Source organism: Euleptes europaea, chromosome 6 (genome assembly GCF_029931775.1).
Source record: "Euleptes europaea isolate rEulEur1 chromosome 6, rEulEur1.hap1, whole genome shotgun sequence".
Classification (NCBI taxonomy): domain Eukaryota; kingdom Metazoa; phylum Chordata; class Lepidosauria; order Squamata; family Sphaerodactylidae; genus Euleptes; species Euleptes europaea.
The window spans coordinates 31,528,411-31,544,885 of NC_079317.1; the positions used below are offsets into that span (position 1 = coordinate 31,528,411).

Sequence of the window (16,475 nt, forward strand, 5' to 3'; positions counted from 1 at the left end):
TCCAAAAAACCCCAAACAAACCAACAACAACCCAAAACAAAGCTCTTTTGTTGTACATTGCCTTGAGTGTCTTCTGACAGTAGAGTAGAACAGAGCAAGAATCCAGTATCACCTTAAAGACTAACAAAATATCTGGCAGAGTTTGGGCTGTCATGAGCCACAGCTCACTTCTTTAGATAAATCTAGCGGTATCTAAAGAAGCCCTGACCTGGATGGCCCAGGCTAGCCTGATCTCGTCAGATCTCGGAAGCTAAGCAGGGTCAGCCCTGGTTAGTATTTGGATGGGAGACCGCCAAGGAATATCAGGGTTGCTGTGAAGAGGAAGGCACTGGCAAACCACCACTGTTAGTCTCTTGCCATGAAAACCCCCCAAAAGGGGTCGCCATAAGTCGGCTGAGATCTGAAGGCACTTTACACACATACATCTATAGAAGTGAGCTGTGGCTCACAACAGCTCATACCTGCCAGAAATGTTGTTATTCTTTAAGGTGCTACTGGACTCTTGCTCTTTTCTACTGCTAGTTACAGACTAACACGGCTACCCATTGTGATCTATCTTCTGACAGAAAGATGATACATATCTAGAAAATAAATGAATAAATATAAAGATATGCATTCCCCCCCAATAGCAGACATGGTCATTTGTGTGCTGTGTACTGTATCATGTGTTTGAAAGGACTCTCTTGAGCCACTGCATGAACAGAGGGAGGACTGATGGCTGTTCAGTTACTAATGTCCCATAAAACAGAGTATGTTCATTACTAGCTCTCATCTTGGGTTCCGCTGTGTTGTGGTTGTCCTCCTTTCTGGTCATTCACATGGGTGATAGTGGTATATCCCGATCAGTAAAGAGTTCATATGAGGCAATATCAAAATTAGGTAGGTGCTTAACTTCACCACGATAGACCATGAACCTACATAGCTGTTCTTTTTTTGCATGGTGTCTGGGATCTCCTTTCTTAAGTGCTGGACCATTTTTTTTTCTATAATAGGATTTCAGATGACTTTCTGGTTCTCTCTCCAACCCCCCCTTTTGAACTGTAGGTCCTTAAAGAAAAGGATGACTTGAAGGGTCAGCTTCTTTCTGCCATGCACCAAATGGAAAATCTTCAAAAGGAGCTGAGTGATGCACTTGAAAAGCGGGCCAAGCAAGAAGAGGAGCTGCACTGTAAAGACAAGAAGCTAAGTGAAGCCAGATCTTGGCAGATGGCTCTGGAACAAGAGCTCAGGGACGTCCGAGAAACTGCAGATAAGCTAGACAGTGAACTGCAAAAGCTGAACCTAGCACAGAGCCAGATGAGCAGTGATAAACAACGTTTAGAAGAGGAGCTTGCAACTATCAACATGATCCATGAAAAAGACCAGGGAAGACTCTTGGAGATGCAGGCTGTTATAAAAAATCTTAGTGCCATTAGGGCTGAGCTGACCCACCAAATAGCGGAAGAGGAAAAAGCCAAGAAGGAAATGCGGAAGAACCTAATGGAGCTCCAGAAACAGCAGGAGACCAGTCAGGAGGATATGACTGCAGCCAGCAAGCAGCAGAAGCTGGAGAGAGATGTCCACCAGCAGGAGCTGGCAGAGCTGCAGTCAGAGTTGCAGTGGGCCAAAGCCAAACATGACCAACAGGTTCAAGAGATGATGAAGCGCTTCAGTCAAGAAAAAGAGGAAACAACTTGTCACGTTGGAAAACTCAAGGTATCTGTAGAATGGTCAATTTAAGTTTTCTTCTCCCATTGGATAACATACCTTTTTTATTGCAGTGTTCCTACGGTGTTAGTTTAAAATTGGCCTTGAGGCAAGCCTTAAATTAAACACAGAAACAATGTTTCTATGCACCCAGGAAGTAGGTTTCTATGCGCCCTAGTACCGCATTGTTTTCTCCCACAGAATCATGGCATACACAGCCATATTCATGGGACAGCTCAAAAGACACTAGTAGCATACATCTGTTCCAGGAAGCCCGCTGGGCATTTGCCCTAAGTGGGACTCCCCTTCTTCCTTCCACCTGAATATTATAGTTCTTCTATTTTTCCTGTACTTCCTTTTCAGTCTCCAAAATTTACAAGAATTCTTGATCTCCAGAGCCTGCATCTCCTCATTGTCCGATGCGTGCTTGGTTGTATTAGCAGAACACAGAGAACTGAACTTGTCTTGCCAACAGAATGGCTCCTTGGCTTCTTGTATCTGTAGTAGTGCAATTAAGACCTATATTATACCTGCATGTAAAACATAATTAGATTCCTGCTTTTATTAAGGGGAGTTTAGTTTAAGTACTTCGGAAGACTTTGGTTTGTTTAAAAGAACCACAGACTCTACGTGTAAATATGCCAACCCTGAAAGTTGAGAACCAGCAGGTAAATAATGTTGCTTTCGGGTGGACCTTGTGCAATGAACTGCTTATTTTCCACAACATTTCCTCAAGCCCTTGGTGCCAGTTCAATTCTGCTGCTTTTTGCATTTTTTTATTTCCCACTGCTGTCCGTCGGTTTTGCTTCTTGGCAGAAGAACAAGGGTCCTTATGGGAGGCAGCAACAAGTCTGCAAGATGGGAGCTGGAACTATAATTGCACTTGCTACAATCATGTAGGAATCATGCAATATCCCTTTTTTACAAAATACATTACAGGGAAGTGTAATGGTGTATTTCCCCCCTCCCCCCTCCATGGAAGCGTCCCCTTTAAACAAACACATGGAAACTAAACTTGAGAAGGCTATTCTCTTCAATAACCAGTCTCTATAGGTTATCAGTCCTCTGACTGAAGAGAAGTCTGAAGTTTATTTATTCCAGGTGTCAAGTGAAAAACTTGTGTCCCAGCCGAAGATCACTATCTTTTAAGGTTTTTTTGCTTAAAATTAATCTAAACACCCTTGAAATGAGTAAATATGAAAGAATCACAATGATACAAAAATACTTGAAATATGTAGAAATCAGAAACAGAAAGACATGTATATCATCTAATTTATGATTAAAAGAACCATTTCTGAGGTTCTCACCAAAAGCACCTTCAGAAAGATTAGGTAGTCTTACACAACCCACATCTGAGAGATTCAAGGGTGTTTGGGTTGTGGCTATCTTATTCAGGCCCAGTTATGTGAAACACACATGACTCTATCACAACCAATTAATTCAAATCCTTTGATTCTATGATGGAAGCATTTCCAAGCTTAGAATTAACTTTCCCGTAGCAATGTTGCAACCCAGTGATCTGTTTGTTCCCAACTTTGCAAGATTTATTTCTGGGCAAGTTTCCAGTGATTCACAATTGTCTTTCCAAGGATGCGACAATGAAAATTTTGCTGAAAAGGAAATAAAAAATTACCCTCAAGCCTGCTTTGTTTAGTCGTATAGAATTAGTCATGAGTCTGCAGCAGAATTACATGTTGTGAGGCAGAGCAATGTTTGCCAGAGAGAGCCAGTAACAGATTCCTTCATTCCAAGGTGAGTTACCCTCAATGGCAACTCTTTTTCTTTTTTTAGCCATGAGGGAAACAATCCTATCCCATCAACTTTTTCCATTAAATGGACATATGGATCCTGCTCTCTTTCTCTTTCGTTCCTTATGCATAGGAGTTTTTGCCTTGGATTTTCCGCTTTATAGATGCACATTTTCCTTCCATGCTTCAGCTGCTCATGCTGCACTGGAAGAGACTCCTCTGTTTACTCAATATTTGGGAGTAGTCTGTTTGATTACGCAGGAGTGATCTCATATGGGGAGCTTGTGGCCCTCTGAACTGAAGCCCAAAGGTTGGACCCAAGGTTTTCACAAACATAGCAAGTTTGTGGCACCACTGTTACCACCTCCCCTTTCCCACAGTTGCTCCGTGCATCTTTGAAATGCTACTGTTAAAAGTTGGAGAGACTCAATATGTCTCATCACAAACAAGGCTGAAGCGAGTAGAAATCCCCCAGAGACATACGCCATGCTGTGAAACTTGAATTCCATTTGTGTAAGACTGAAGGACAACAGCTTTAGTTAATCCCATCTTCTTGCTGTAGTGCCCCATTGTCTGATGCTTCATATATTGTTCTAGAGGGTTCCTCGACATGGGGAGGAGCTGTGGCTCAGTGGTAGAGCATCTGCTTGGCATGCAGAAGGTACCAGGTTCAATCCCCAGCATCTCCAGTTAAAGGATCAGGCAGTAGGTGATGTGAAAGACCTCTGCCTGAGACCCTGGAGAGCTGCTGCCAATCTTTGATGATGTAATATAGCTGTTGGTTTAATGAATACTAGATTATGTAATTACAATTATAAGGGGGTAGTGTTCTGTCATTAATGGATGGATGTCTTACATAATTCCTTTTTATTTATTTATTTATTTATTTATAGAAAATAGCATTGTCAGTTTACTGGTGTCACAGAATTATATTGCATCTTATGCATATTTTCAGTTCAATCCACTGTTGTGCAGGGTTTTAGCAACATTCCAAAAGATTCAGTTCCAACTGCTGGCAATATTGTCTTCCAAAAGCAAATGGAAGATATCTTTGGCTCTGATCTGCTGTCACATGTGAATTGCCCTGCTGGATCAGACCAAAGGTCCTTCAGTTCCAGCACTCTGTTTTCAGCAGGGGTTGATGGAGATAATGATGCCCTGCTGTTTGTCCCCATCAGGTAGTGATTATCAGGGGTATGCTGACTGTGGCTGTGAAGACTCCATTTTTAGCTGTCGTGCTGAAAGCCACAGACAAGACCTTACCTGAGTTCTGAATCGTTTTTAGAAAACTTCCAAGCTAGTGTTTCAGCATGACAGCCCAACATTGCAGCATGGGAAAACACAGTGCTATCATTATGCTCTTAATAGCAGTAGTATGTAGTCTTACTGGACTTCCTTTGGTTTTTGCTGTTAATAGTAAGCAATACCCTCTCCTTTATGTCTCTAGTCTGGCTTTTCTGCATAGCATTTCTTCCTCAGTTAGACGAGGGCTGCTTCATGGGAATCCTTTGCTTTCTAGACAGTTCTGCATGAGTGTTAGAAGTTGCAGAGGGCTCTTAAACTGTCACAAGAGGAGTGGGGATCCTCTGTGTTGCCCATGTGGAATGGAAAAGGGGTGAACTGGGGAGCAACCCTATGTCCCCAGTATGAGGAAAAGGAAAGGAAAAGGTAGCTTGCCAAGGAATTGCTGTTGCAGCAAAAGTAATGAAGCGTTTCACAACCATCTTGTGGCACCTTAAAGGCTAATGAATTTACTGTGACAGCAGCATTCATGAGCCAGAGCACGGTTCATCAGGTGCATGAAGTGCTACCTTCAATGGACAGATTTATACTGAAAGTTAAAAATGGTAGAAGGGAGAGAGAACATGAAAAAGAAGAGTTGGTTTTTATATGCCAACTTTCTCTACCACTTAAGGAAGAATCAAACCGGCTTACATTCACCTTCCCCTCCCCACAACAGATACCCTGTGAGGTAGGTGGGGCCGAGAGAGCTGTGACTAGCCCAGCTGGCTTCATGTGTAGGAGTGGGGAAACCAACTCGGTTCACCAGGTTAGCGTCCACCGCTCATGTGGAGGAGTGGGGAATCAAACCTGGTTCTCCAGATTAGAGTCCACCACTCTTAACCACTACACCATCCTGGTGAGGGGAGAGTTATTACAAAGAGACTTGACAAGGCCTGGGTTCCCAGGACATGAGTATGTTATATTACAATGCAGAGCCCAGATGAAAACAAGATCCAGTCAAAGGAGTAAAAAGTCCAGAGCAGACTGCATAACCCAACTGTTTATGAACTGGAAAATAGGATGAATCTGAATACTGTACAAAAACCTGGAAGGAGATGCAATCACTTTTGTAGCAAGCTAACCACCCCAAGTCACTACTGAGCCTAAGCCTAAATAGTACCAAAACTACACATGAATTATAATTCAGTAGCTTCTCACTGGAGTTTACTTTTGAAATGCTGGTCAGTGTTGTATTGTGGCCAATATGTTGGATTAAGACCGGCGAGAACTGGGTACAAGTCCACGATTAGCCATGAATCTTATTTAGATGGCCTTGGGCTTGTCTCCCTCCATAACTTAACTCATAAGATTGTTGTTTGGCCAAAGTGAAGGGAAGATGTTACATACTGCTCCTCCTCCGAGGACCGGTTGCCAGAGGTAAGAGCCGCCTTGAAGAGAACCCTGGTTCATCTTGGCTGTACCCATTTTAACCTTGCTTATAGAAGAACCATTCCCTGGTGATCTCTTGCTCTGACAAAACAGAAAGTTTGGGTATGAGAGACCCGTTTTAAACCTAAGTTATTTACAAAGAATGTACGGCTTTTAGCTTCTCTGTCTCCTTTCCTAGTCTGTCCTTCAATGGAAAATCTGAACAAAGTCTTCTAGGGGTAAAGGGCTTGGAGGTGATAGAGGTGGTAGTACTTTCCCCCTAAGTTTTCTGGCTTATTCCCTTGCCTTTACAATTGTAGTCACCATTCTCTCTTTTTATAAAAAGGTAGAGCTGTCATTATATATTCTGAGTAAATAATTATATTTCACTTTATAATAAAGCTACCTAGTGGAAGCAATTATGATGTAATCTGACAGGTACTATGGTGATAATTTTTTCCCTTTAAATATATAAAATGTCGAGATAACCTCAGTCATGAAAAGAAATATGCAAAGGAGATCAGAATTTAAACAAACTTGTTTTACTCATTCCTGTCAGGCAGAACTGGCAGAAGAAAGAAATTTTGTAAAAGCTCAGCGTCGACAGGTGGAAAAGATGAAAATCGAATGCGATAAATTGACAGAGGAACTAACCCACAAGGAAGAAGACAATGCAAAACTTAGGCGAAAATATCAGCTGGTGAAACAGGAACTGGATGCCAAGGTAACAGAGAAACTTCTCAAGTGCTAGCAAAACTTTAGCACCCAAGACTACCCCATTTAGATTTAGAAATTTTCACAGACCCCCCCCCAAGCCCTCCCTGTGCACTGGCCAGTCTTTCAGAGTGCGCAGCTGTCCACACATGCCCTGTGAAGGCCTCCATTCTCCAGCATCCTCAAAACAATACAGCGAGGACCACATCAGCTTCACTTTAAAAGTAAGTTTAAATAAAATGTTTCTATTGCCTGTATATGGGCTACCAGGTCTCAAAGAGTAACTAATTTTATAGGGCCACATCTCAAAAGCCTTGACTCAAGTTCTAATCTGTCTCACTTTTGGACGGAAGACATGCTTCACTGGAGAAGTGAAGGACTTAGGCCCTACGCTCTGCCTGTTGGCCTTATGAGGAACCCGGTTAGTCTTGGTGGACTAGGTGCTGGACGACTGACTTGATCCAGCAGGGCATCTCTTTATATTCTTATGATGTGGCCCCTCAGTAAACAATACTTTCTGAATGATATCTCCCTTACTGCAGCAGTTCCTCTATCCCCATTCCAGCTTTGATAGCGAGATAATCTGGCAAACATAATGAGGGGGAAGGGAGAACCCTGCTGGGGTGTGTACGTTGCTGTGCTCTGGGGAAAATGTTTTCTCTTTTGAAAAGAAACATGGTAGCTCTAGTAGTGGGTAGAATTCATTACAAAATAAGAAAATGTGCTTAATGTAGATTTTTTTTTAATTTAAAGAATGTCATAAAACTACACTGGAGAAGAATGTTCTTTATTTCTATTGACTTTACTAGTGCTAGCCATTAGGCTCCAACAATAGAATAGCAATATCACACTTGTTAAAATGGCTACCTTCTCCCTTTTGAGAGGAAAAATCAAGGTTTTCCTTGTTAGGCTTGAAGTGAGCCAAAAACTGTAAAAAAAGAAAAACACACACCCCTTCTTTGTAACGGGACAGAAAAATCGATATTGTGGGCAACACTGGCATGATCAGCACACCTTAATCTGTGCACTCACAACAAGAAAATCTTTCTGGTTTGCTTTCCTCTGACATTTCAGGGCATACCAAAATCTCCCCCCCCCCCCATTTGCATCTGTTTTGGGGCCTTGAAAGCATTGTCCATGTCTTCATTCATACGGTTTTTACTTGTCCTTTTCCAAATTGCCTTCTTCCATTTCTTTCTTTTTTTTAAATCTTCTTCTCTGTCTTCCATGTGCTCTGGTCTGCAGAACTTGTGCTTCGCCTGCACACAACACCAAATGTCTTTACTTCACACCCTGGTATATTAGCGTTTCCGAGCTTTCTTATGAAGTGTTCTGTGGCAGATGATGGGAATAGGCGGTGGGATTTAACAGGTTCCAAGTATATTACCAAGATGTGACAAATGAATATTGCGATGTTCCAATGCAAGCTTTGAACAAAAACACTCTGCCCTATTTTCATAAAATATAGGTTCGTCCTGTAATTTGAAGGAGTCAAAGATAGCATCCTGAAGGAAATAGCTGACGGGTTTTTATGTTTTCCAACCAGTTATACAACTAAAACGCTTCTTCAGAGTTTGACTTGAAACAGAGTCCTGCTGATGCACAGCAGGGATTTCCAAAGACCGTCGAGGCCAAGCTGTGTTTGGATTTGCTTGGTCTGATGACAGGCCTATTTGATGACTTCTGTTCCTGCATGGACATAGTTAAAGCAGCAACATGAGAGTGGAGATCCCACTTTGACCAAATCACAATATTTCTCTGGGTAGAGGAAGGTGATTTGGATCCTTGCTGTTGTGTTCTTTGGATTGGATTGGAGCAGCTGTTCAGGACTGACTCTTCCATAATGTCAAAAAATGAAATCTAGGAGATGAGGAAATGTCAAAAGAGAGTTCATTTATTATCAGGGGGACTATATGCTGGTTATCATTTTATTTAGCCACTCCTTATTTGATTAACAATGTAGTCCTAAGCAAAGTTTCATCCTTTTATATCCATTGAAGTCAGTGACTATTGTGGTGCTTAGAATCACACTGCAAATGTACTTTCTCAGCCTACTGTAGTGGTTAAGAATGATAGACTCTAATCTGGTGAACTGGTTTAGTTTCCCCACTCCTCCACATGAAGCCAGCTGGGTGACCTTGGGCTAGTCACAGTTCTCTCCGAACTCTCTCAACTACTTCACAAAGTGTCTGTTGTGGGGAGAGGAAGGGAAGGCGATTGTAAGACGGTTTGAAACTCCTTATAGGTAGAGAAAATCAGGATATAAAAGCCAACTCCACCTACTCCTCTATAAAGCTGTAAAAAAAATCCACTTACAGCCATCCTATGGGTGGGATGGAAAGAAGAAACAAAGGCTTCCATTTACATTTTTTGATGCTATCAACAGTTTACATTCTTGCCCCCCCCTTTAATAGTGTTAGAAGGTCTCCAATCCCCACTGTGAGCGCACGAATACTTGCTTTCGCTTTTACAAGGTTGCTCCATCTTGTACCATTCTGTCTACATCCTGGAACCACAGTCCACAATCATAGCCTGGATAGTCATAATTGTGCAAGAATGTGCAAATATTGGGGAATGTTACTAGTCAGTAGTGGTTGCCACTCATTCCTCCCCTTCTCCTCTGTGTGTGCTGATAATCTCAAACCAATGCAAATGAGGGTTGTTTCATATCATGATGGGATTTGGAGCTGGGAAAAGCAATGCAAATTGTGGAGGGGTGTTCTCATGTCCTGTTGGTCTCCTCATCCTTTGACCCCCCCCACCCCGCTCAACTGTGTATAGTGCTTTGTTTTCTCTGCTCCCTTCTGCCACTGCCCCACAGTTGCAAGGCTGGAGATTCCTGTTTCTGGGTGTGGAGTTCTGAGGCAGCATACTTGTGAAAGTTCTGACAAGATGGAAGTTATCCATCTGCCCCTCTTATTTTATCATTGCCCTTAGCTGGTTGTACGTTGTGTTCCTTCTCGCCAGTGTACTCCATCTCCAAGCACCCAGTTATATTCATGGTTCTGAGGACAAGGGAGACTGTCCACAGAACTCTTGAGTGTCCCTGGCTGTACCTCTTGAAATGTAATTTGTGCTTCTCTGTAAAGTATATCACTGTTACTTGCTGGACTGTTAATAATACTGTACAATGTGGCTTTGGTGCTTGGTGGGGTGCAGTGGGAGAGAGGAAGGCATTGATTACCCCTGGTTTTGTGGCTGATTACCCCGGGAGTATATATTTACAGCACTTCTTTTTTTTTGCCATCAAGTCACAGCTAATGTATGGCAACCCCGTAGGGTTTTCATGGCAAGAGACGTTCAGAGGTGGTGCCTGCCTCTGCGTCACACCCCTAGTATTCCTTGGAGGTCTCCCATCCAAATACTTGCCAGGGTCGAGGCTGAGAGTGTGTGACTGGCCCAAGGTCATGTAGCAAGTTTCCATGGCAGAGTGGAAATTCAAACCTGGGTTTCCCAGGTCCTAGTCCGACACCTTAACCACTACACCACGATGGCATGCTTCTTTCATAGGAGGTTACATTACAGAGGGTGGGTGTGAGTCTGATCCCTAAAGGAACATAGGATTCTTATGAAACTCCATCTCTTCCCTGCCATCTCCCAAGCTAGGACTGCCAAACTCCAGGTGGCTGCTGAAGAACTCCCACTATTACAACTGATCTCCAGCCAACAAAGATCAGTTCACCTGGAGAAAATGGCCTCTTTGGAGGATGGATCCTGGAATTATACCCCATTGAAGTCCCCCACCCCGCCCCCAAACCTTGCCCTCAGGCTTCACCTTCAAAATCTCCAGGTATTTACCGACCTGGAGTTGGCAACCCTACCTCAAGCACTGTTCATTACTACCCCTTACACTGGCAGTACAGCAGCAATAGGCATAACACAGGGACATGATTATTCTGTTAGAAATTCTCCTACAGTCGGTTCTCCCAACGTATGCTTAGCCCTCTGAACTAAGCTGTTATGTGATGGGACACCTGCTGTCTTGGGTAAAAGATGTCATCAACTGAAAATGTTCTTTGGCACTGAGCTATAAAGTTAGATCATTTTGCTTCTGGGTAAAACTTTTGACATTAGATATGATTTGCTGTCCTCTGGCTTCCCCTTATTTGCTGGGTAGAGGAATTCCTAAAGAGTTCTCCTGGCCAGTTCTAAACAAAAGAAAGACAGACAAAAACCACACATTAGCAGTAAAAACTTCCAACCTGTCCTTCCCAGGATAGTCTGGCTGCTGCTGCCCAAAGCTTGCAAAGTGAAGCTGGATCTTCTCCACCTTATTTGTGAAAATAATTTATAACAGTATTCTCTGATATTCTCGTAACATTAACTGATGTTGAGTTTACCACGTTGGTTCTGCTTTCCTCTGCCAGCTTAACTTTGATCCCCTATCATAATGAATACAATATAGTGGTTCTAGTAGAAGGGCTTCTGACCCTTCCATTGTAATGTGCCTTCCTGTTGTGGGATGCAGATTAGGGTGGGGTCTTCAATAATTTGGCCAGTGTTTTCTGGTAGCCTACTCTACCTGAAGCTCTGGGGGTTCTTTTAATCTGCCTGGCTGCAGTTGCCCTCCCCCAAATTGTTCAACACAGCCTTTAACACAGGATGTGTATGCTGTAGTGGAATTTGGCTTTCTATGCTCTAGCTTTCCACTCCAACTCCTAATGATGTCTTAAACTAGAAGGTTTTGGACGGGTCAGGGATGGGCAGTTGGGCGAGTTCTTTGCTATAGAAACAGAGTGCAGATAAAAATGCCTATATTCTGTAGGGATGCCCTAGTCAGAATTTAGGTGGAACTACAGCTTTCATTTGAGAAGGGAGTGATTTTGAGTTATCCTGTGGTTGCTGTGTTTGTACCCTCTCATAGCAATGGGGACCATGATTAGTTGCTTGGAGTCCGTGTTTACTCACTGGTCTATACACTGTGGGGTGTGGGGTTCAAGTAGCAGCCTCCTCCCCACCTATGCACACTTACTTATGATTTTCCCTTTACAAACCTGAAACAATGAGCTGTGACTCATGCAAGCTCATATTGAAATAAATGCTTAATCTTTAAGGTGCCACTGAACTTTTGATTCAAGAGACCCTACCATTCATTTCCATGGTCAACTGGTGTAGATTGAATGTAGGGACTGCTGCTGTTCCCTCACCACTATACTCTTCATGTGTATTAAAAAAAAACATGACTTCTGTGAAAAGGGATATAGACATTATTAATTTCAGGGACAACGCTCTGCCACCTTTAGTTTACTAAGGACTTGCAATTGGGAGACTGGTGTTCCGGTGATTTAGTTATTCTTTTTTAGACACATAAATCTGTCACCTTCCTACATGCACATTCCAAGTTTGAATCTGGAGCAACCTTTGGGGAGAGAGAAGTATTTTTCCCCTCCCCTCTTTGTTTATGTCTCTGATGAGTTTCTAACCTGCTAAGGGCATACCTTATCTGTTGTGGACCTTTCTGCAGCAGTGAGGTTACTGAATTATGCCAGTAATTGTACTATATTTTATTTTTCCTAAAATGCTTAGATTTGCATATGGTAATAGCCTCCCCCCCCCAGCTTTGGAGTATAGTATCTCGAGAAATAAAATAAAATGGAGTTTGTGTGGAAATTATGACAATGAAGGCTATTTCCACACAGAGACAATTACCCATGGTGTATTCATTGCAGTGGCATTTGCAGCAACAGTAGAACATCCATTCCAGTGTGGCAGGTCCTGTGTTTTCCTGGGTCTCCCACATACCAGCCCATGTTGTTAACCATTAACCAAAGTAGTGAAGTGGTTGAGAGCGGTGGACTCTAATCTGGAGATCTGGGTCTGATTCCCCACTCCTCCACATGAGCAGTGGACTCTAATCTGATGAACCGGGTTGGTTTCCCCACTCCTACACATGAAGCCAGCTGGGTGACATTGGGCTAGTCACAGTTCTCTTTGAACTCTCTCAGCCTCACCTACCTCACAAGGTGTTTGTTGTGGGGAGAGGAAGGGAAGGAGATTGTAAGCCGGTTTGATTCTCCTTAAAAGGTAGAGAAAATTAGCATATAAAACCACTCCTCATTTTAATGCTCATTTACACATGTTACATATTAAGTAATCAGAGCAAATTCCATCATCTGAAACTAAAAGAGGTCTTTGAGCATCAGCTGGGTCCTGAAACAGAGCCTGACTGTGTCAGTTTCAGCTGCAGTAATGTCTTAACCTTTCTAGCACATCAACTGCTTAGATGTATGATCAGTGCTTCATAGAGCACAGGAAATCCATAAAACAGGCAGCAGAGAGAGTTGCATTACTGATGGGTATTCATTTGGTAGACTTTAAAGCATTTGAAGGTTAAGGAACCTCAAGTTTAAGAACCTCAGCAACAGATGGGGCTGCTGTCCTATTTGTGTTCCTGCCAGGACTCTTCAATGGCAATTTTCAAGGCAAAAGCATCCAGTGGTTGTGGCTGCCCAACCTATCAGTGCTCAGTTGGGGTGGGGGGAGCCTGCTGACCAGCAATTCCCTCTGCCTTTGGGCAGCACTGTCTGGGGCGAGTGCAACTTTCTCTTAAGATGTCTCTCCTCTCTCTCTGGCGCTTTTCCTTGGCACTGTTTTTTTTGTGTGTGTGTCTCCCAGTGTACCTACCAGTAGGGTTGCCAACCTCCAGGTACTAGCTGGAGATCTGCTATTACAACTAATCTCCAGCCGATAGAGATCAGTTCACTGGAGGAAATATCCGCTTTGGCAATTGGGCTCTGTGGCATTGAAGTCCCTCCCCTCCCCAAACCCTGACCTCCTCAGGCTCCGCCCCCCAAAAAACCTCCCACCGGTGGAGAAGAGGGACCTGGCAACCCTACCTACCAAGCACTGTTCCTTTGGGGTGCAGCAACGTTTCCTTCTTTCCCTCCCTTTTGAGCATCTTAGCTACTGAAAATCCCAATTTGGAGGCAAAGTTCACATGAGGGGGAGGCCAGGTGAGCCCCCCACCCACCTGGCACCATTAAAAACACACACTGAAATGTACTCCGGGGGGGGGCATGGCAGGTTCAAGAAAACACTTAGAAAATGCCAGATGGCGGTGGGAAGGTCCAGAGATCCATACATCCCTATCCGTATGATGACCAAACTTGCTCTGGGTACAGTCTTTTAGGAAAGATTGTACCAAATGTGCTCTATGAGGCACTGATCATACATCTAAGCAGTTGATGTGCTAGAGAGCCAGCGTGGTATAGTGGTTAAGAGTGGTGGTTTGGAGCAGTGGACTCTGATCTGGTGAACCGGGTTTGATTTCCCACTCCTCCACATGAGCGGTGGACTCTAATCTGGTGAACCAGGTTGGTTTCCCTGCTCCTCCACATGAAGCCAGCTTGGTGACTTTGGGCTAGTCACAGTTCTCTCAGCCTCACCTTCCTCACAGGGTTTCTGTTGTGGGGAGGGGAAGGGAAGGTGATTGTAAGCTGGTTTGATTCTTCCTTAAGTGGGAGAGAATGTCAGCATATAAAAACCAACTCTTCTTCTTCAAATCAAGTCTGAGGAAAAACTGTGACAAGGCAGGAAGAAACATGAAAGGGCCCCATTGTACTATGGCTTTGTGCAGAAGCTCCCACATAGTTTGGGAGACAGCAGAGCAAATCATCTGTGTGGAAACAGCCTTAGTTGTGTGTTTTATTTTTCCTAAAATGCATAGATTTGGGTACGGAAATATTCTCTCTGCAGTGTTTAAGAGAACAGTAAATAGATGTTTGGGACTTTTGTGCCCCCTCCCCTTTACTTTAGGATAAAAGGATGAATAATGAAGAAGATAATCTAAGAAGGATGGAGGAAGAAAGACTACGCCTTCACGATCAGCTATGTTGTCTTCAAAACGAACAGGAATCCATCCTCTCTATGATTGGAAGTGAAATTGATGCATCTTGTGAAGTTTTCTCTAGGGATTCGTTGGAAAAATTCAAAGTAATTATGACCTCTCGGTCTGCTTCAGATTTTATTCTTGTTAATTTACTCGTGGGGGTGTGTTACGGAATTTTGAGCATGGCTTCAGGCTACAACTGCTCTTCATGTAGGCACTTTAAGTTAGCACACAACATTTGACCTTTTAAAAAAAGGCGTTTCCCATATTGTACTTTTGTGTGGATAATTGATTGCTGCTTCCTTTGCCAAGAGGTTAAAAAGTGCCTTCTTGGGCCTGAAGTGGTAAAACTGCTCCTGGACCATACTACTTAAATTGGGAAATTGGACTGTTTCACCATGGAGGGAAAATCTTTGCACGTACAAAGCGAGCATATGAGGGAGAAGGTTAGCCTAGAATTTGTTTTTAGAATTTGGGTTTTTAGGTTCAGGAAGTTTGTTTTATGGATGAGAAATAGATGGGACCCAGTGACATTCCCAGCTTTCCCCTCCACCCAGGAGCAGGGGAACATAGTTTGTTGTTTTATATTAGCTACCTTATTATTTTTCTTTCTAAATTGTATTTATATCTAGAAACTTAGGGCTACCGCCATAACTCTTTTAAACAATTTACACTTCCTTTTTGTCTTGCATAGAGATGTACAAATTTCTGGAAATTTTGAAGCTGGGAGGGGGGGGAACCCCTTTCCTGCTTTATTTTTGTAAAAACAATAATGGGGTGGGTGGAAATATAGGCAATACTTAGCATATAATATTGCGCTATTTGACGTATTCATGGAATGAAGTGGCCAATGCTCGCCAAGGCATATTCATACTTCACTGTGCCAGAAATTTGTGTGATGGTGGCAACACATTATTGTCAACATTTTTTGCAGCCGCTATCAACTTCTTCTCTCCAACCCGTTTAGATTTTCCCTCAGAGCAACGGAGAAAGCCTACTGCAGTCAATTATGTTTGGCTATGAGGCAACTTCATTCAGGGCAAAGAGAGCTATTTTCGAGGAAGGGCAATGCTTCCTGAATAGGCATTGCCCTTACTCTAAATTAGCTTTGTTTCCCTTGACTGACATCATCATGTAGGAAGTCCAGTCACTCTTAGTTGGATTAAAAAATAAACAAAAAAAATGGTACCAAAGTAGAAGCTGAATGTGTATAATTATGGAAAAGAAGTTTTCAGGAAACATTTCAGTCTCCCTAAAAGCTCTTTTGAATGATAAAAATGTCCATTGGAAAATATTTAGTTCCATCTTAAATCTGATGTTCACAGCTTCTTGAGTTAAAAATAGGCACCTATTAGGCTTTTAAAATTACTCTTTGATTTTCTTGTAAAGAAAAACATTCCACTGCCTTTTGTGTATAATATGTGTCTTCTCTGTGTTTATTTTTTCAATTTATTTCAGGCAATATCACTTATGCCAGGGGTACGGAATGACCCTCATCGGTGGTTAGCAGAAACAAAGGTAAATATATTTAATAGCTAAGCTAAGGCTTAGTTCATTTTTTTATGGTTATAGTCTCATAAGAGTCTTCGTTAAGGGGAGAGATTAAAGCACATCTCTTACCTGTGTTTTCTTTTAAAGTAGATGGGCAAAATATCCCTCTGTATTGTATTTATGGCATTTGTATAATGCTTTTCTCTCTCCACAGGCCCAAAGTGGCTCATAGAAAAAGTACCAAATACAACCAGTCGGTTTCAACACATAATACAATAAACAAACAGAATATACACATCCCAGGCAGGTCTTGATGGATGACGCTGCCTAACATAGACCCTAGGCTTCGAGCACCA

At 42.7% G+C, this 16,475-nt stretch overlaps 1 protein-coding gene across 1 annotated transcript in view; it reads left to right on the forward strand.

Moving 5' to 3' along the window:
- The window catches only part of CEP128 (centrosomal protein 128), a 195,931-nt gene that overhangs the window by 62,618 nt on the left and 116,838 nt on the right, over positions 1 to 16,475 (forward strand). The window contains exons 14-17 of the mRNA XM_056851842.1: positions 1,045 to 1,695; positions 6,646 to 6,810; positions 14,556 to 14,732; positions 16,087 to 16,146. Coding sequence (XP_056707820.1) covers positions 1,045 to 1,695; positions 6,646 to 6,810; positions 14,556 to 14,732; positions 16,087 to 16,146 — 1,053 coding nt within the window. The remainder of the gene's footprint in view (positions 1 to 1,044; positions 1,696 to 6,645; positions 6,811 to 14,555; positions 14,733 to 16,086; positions 16,147 to 16,475) is intronic.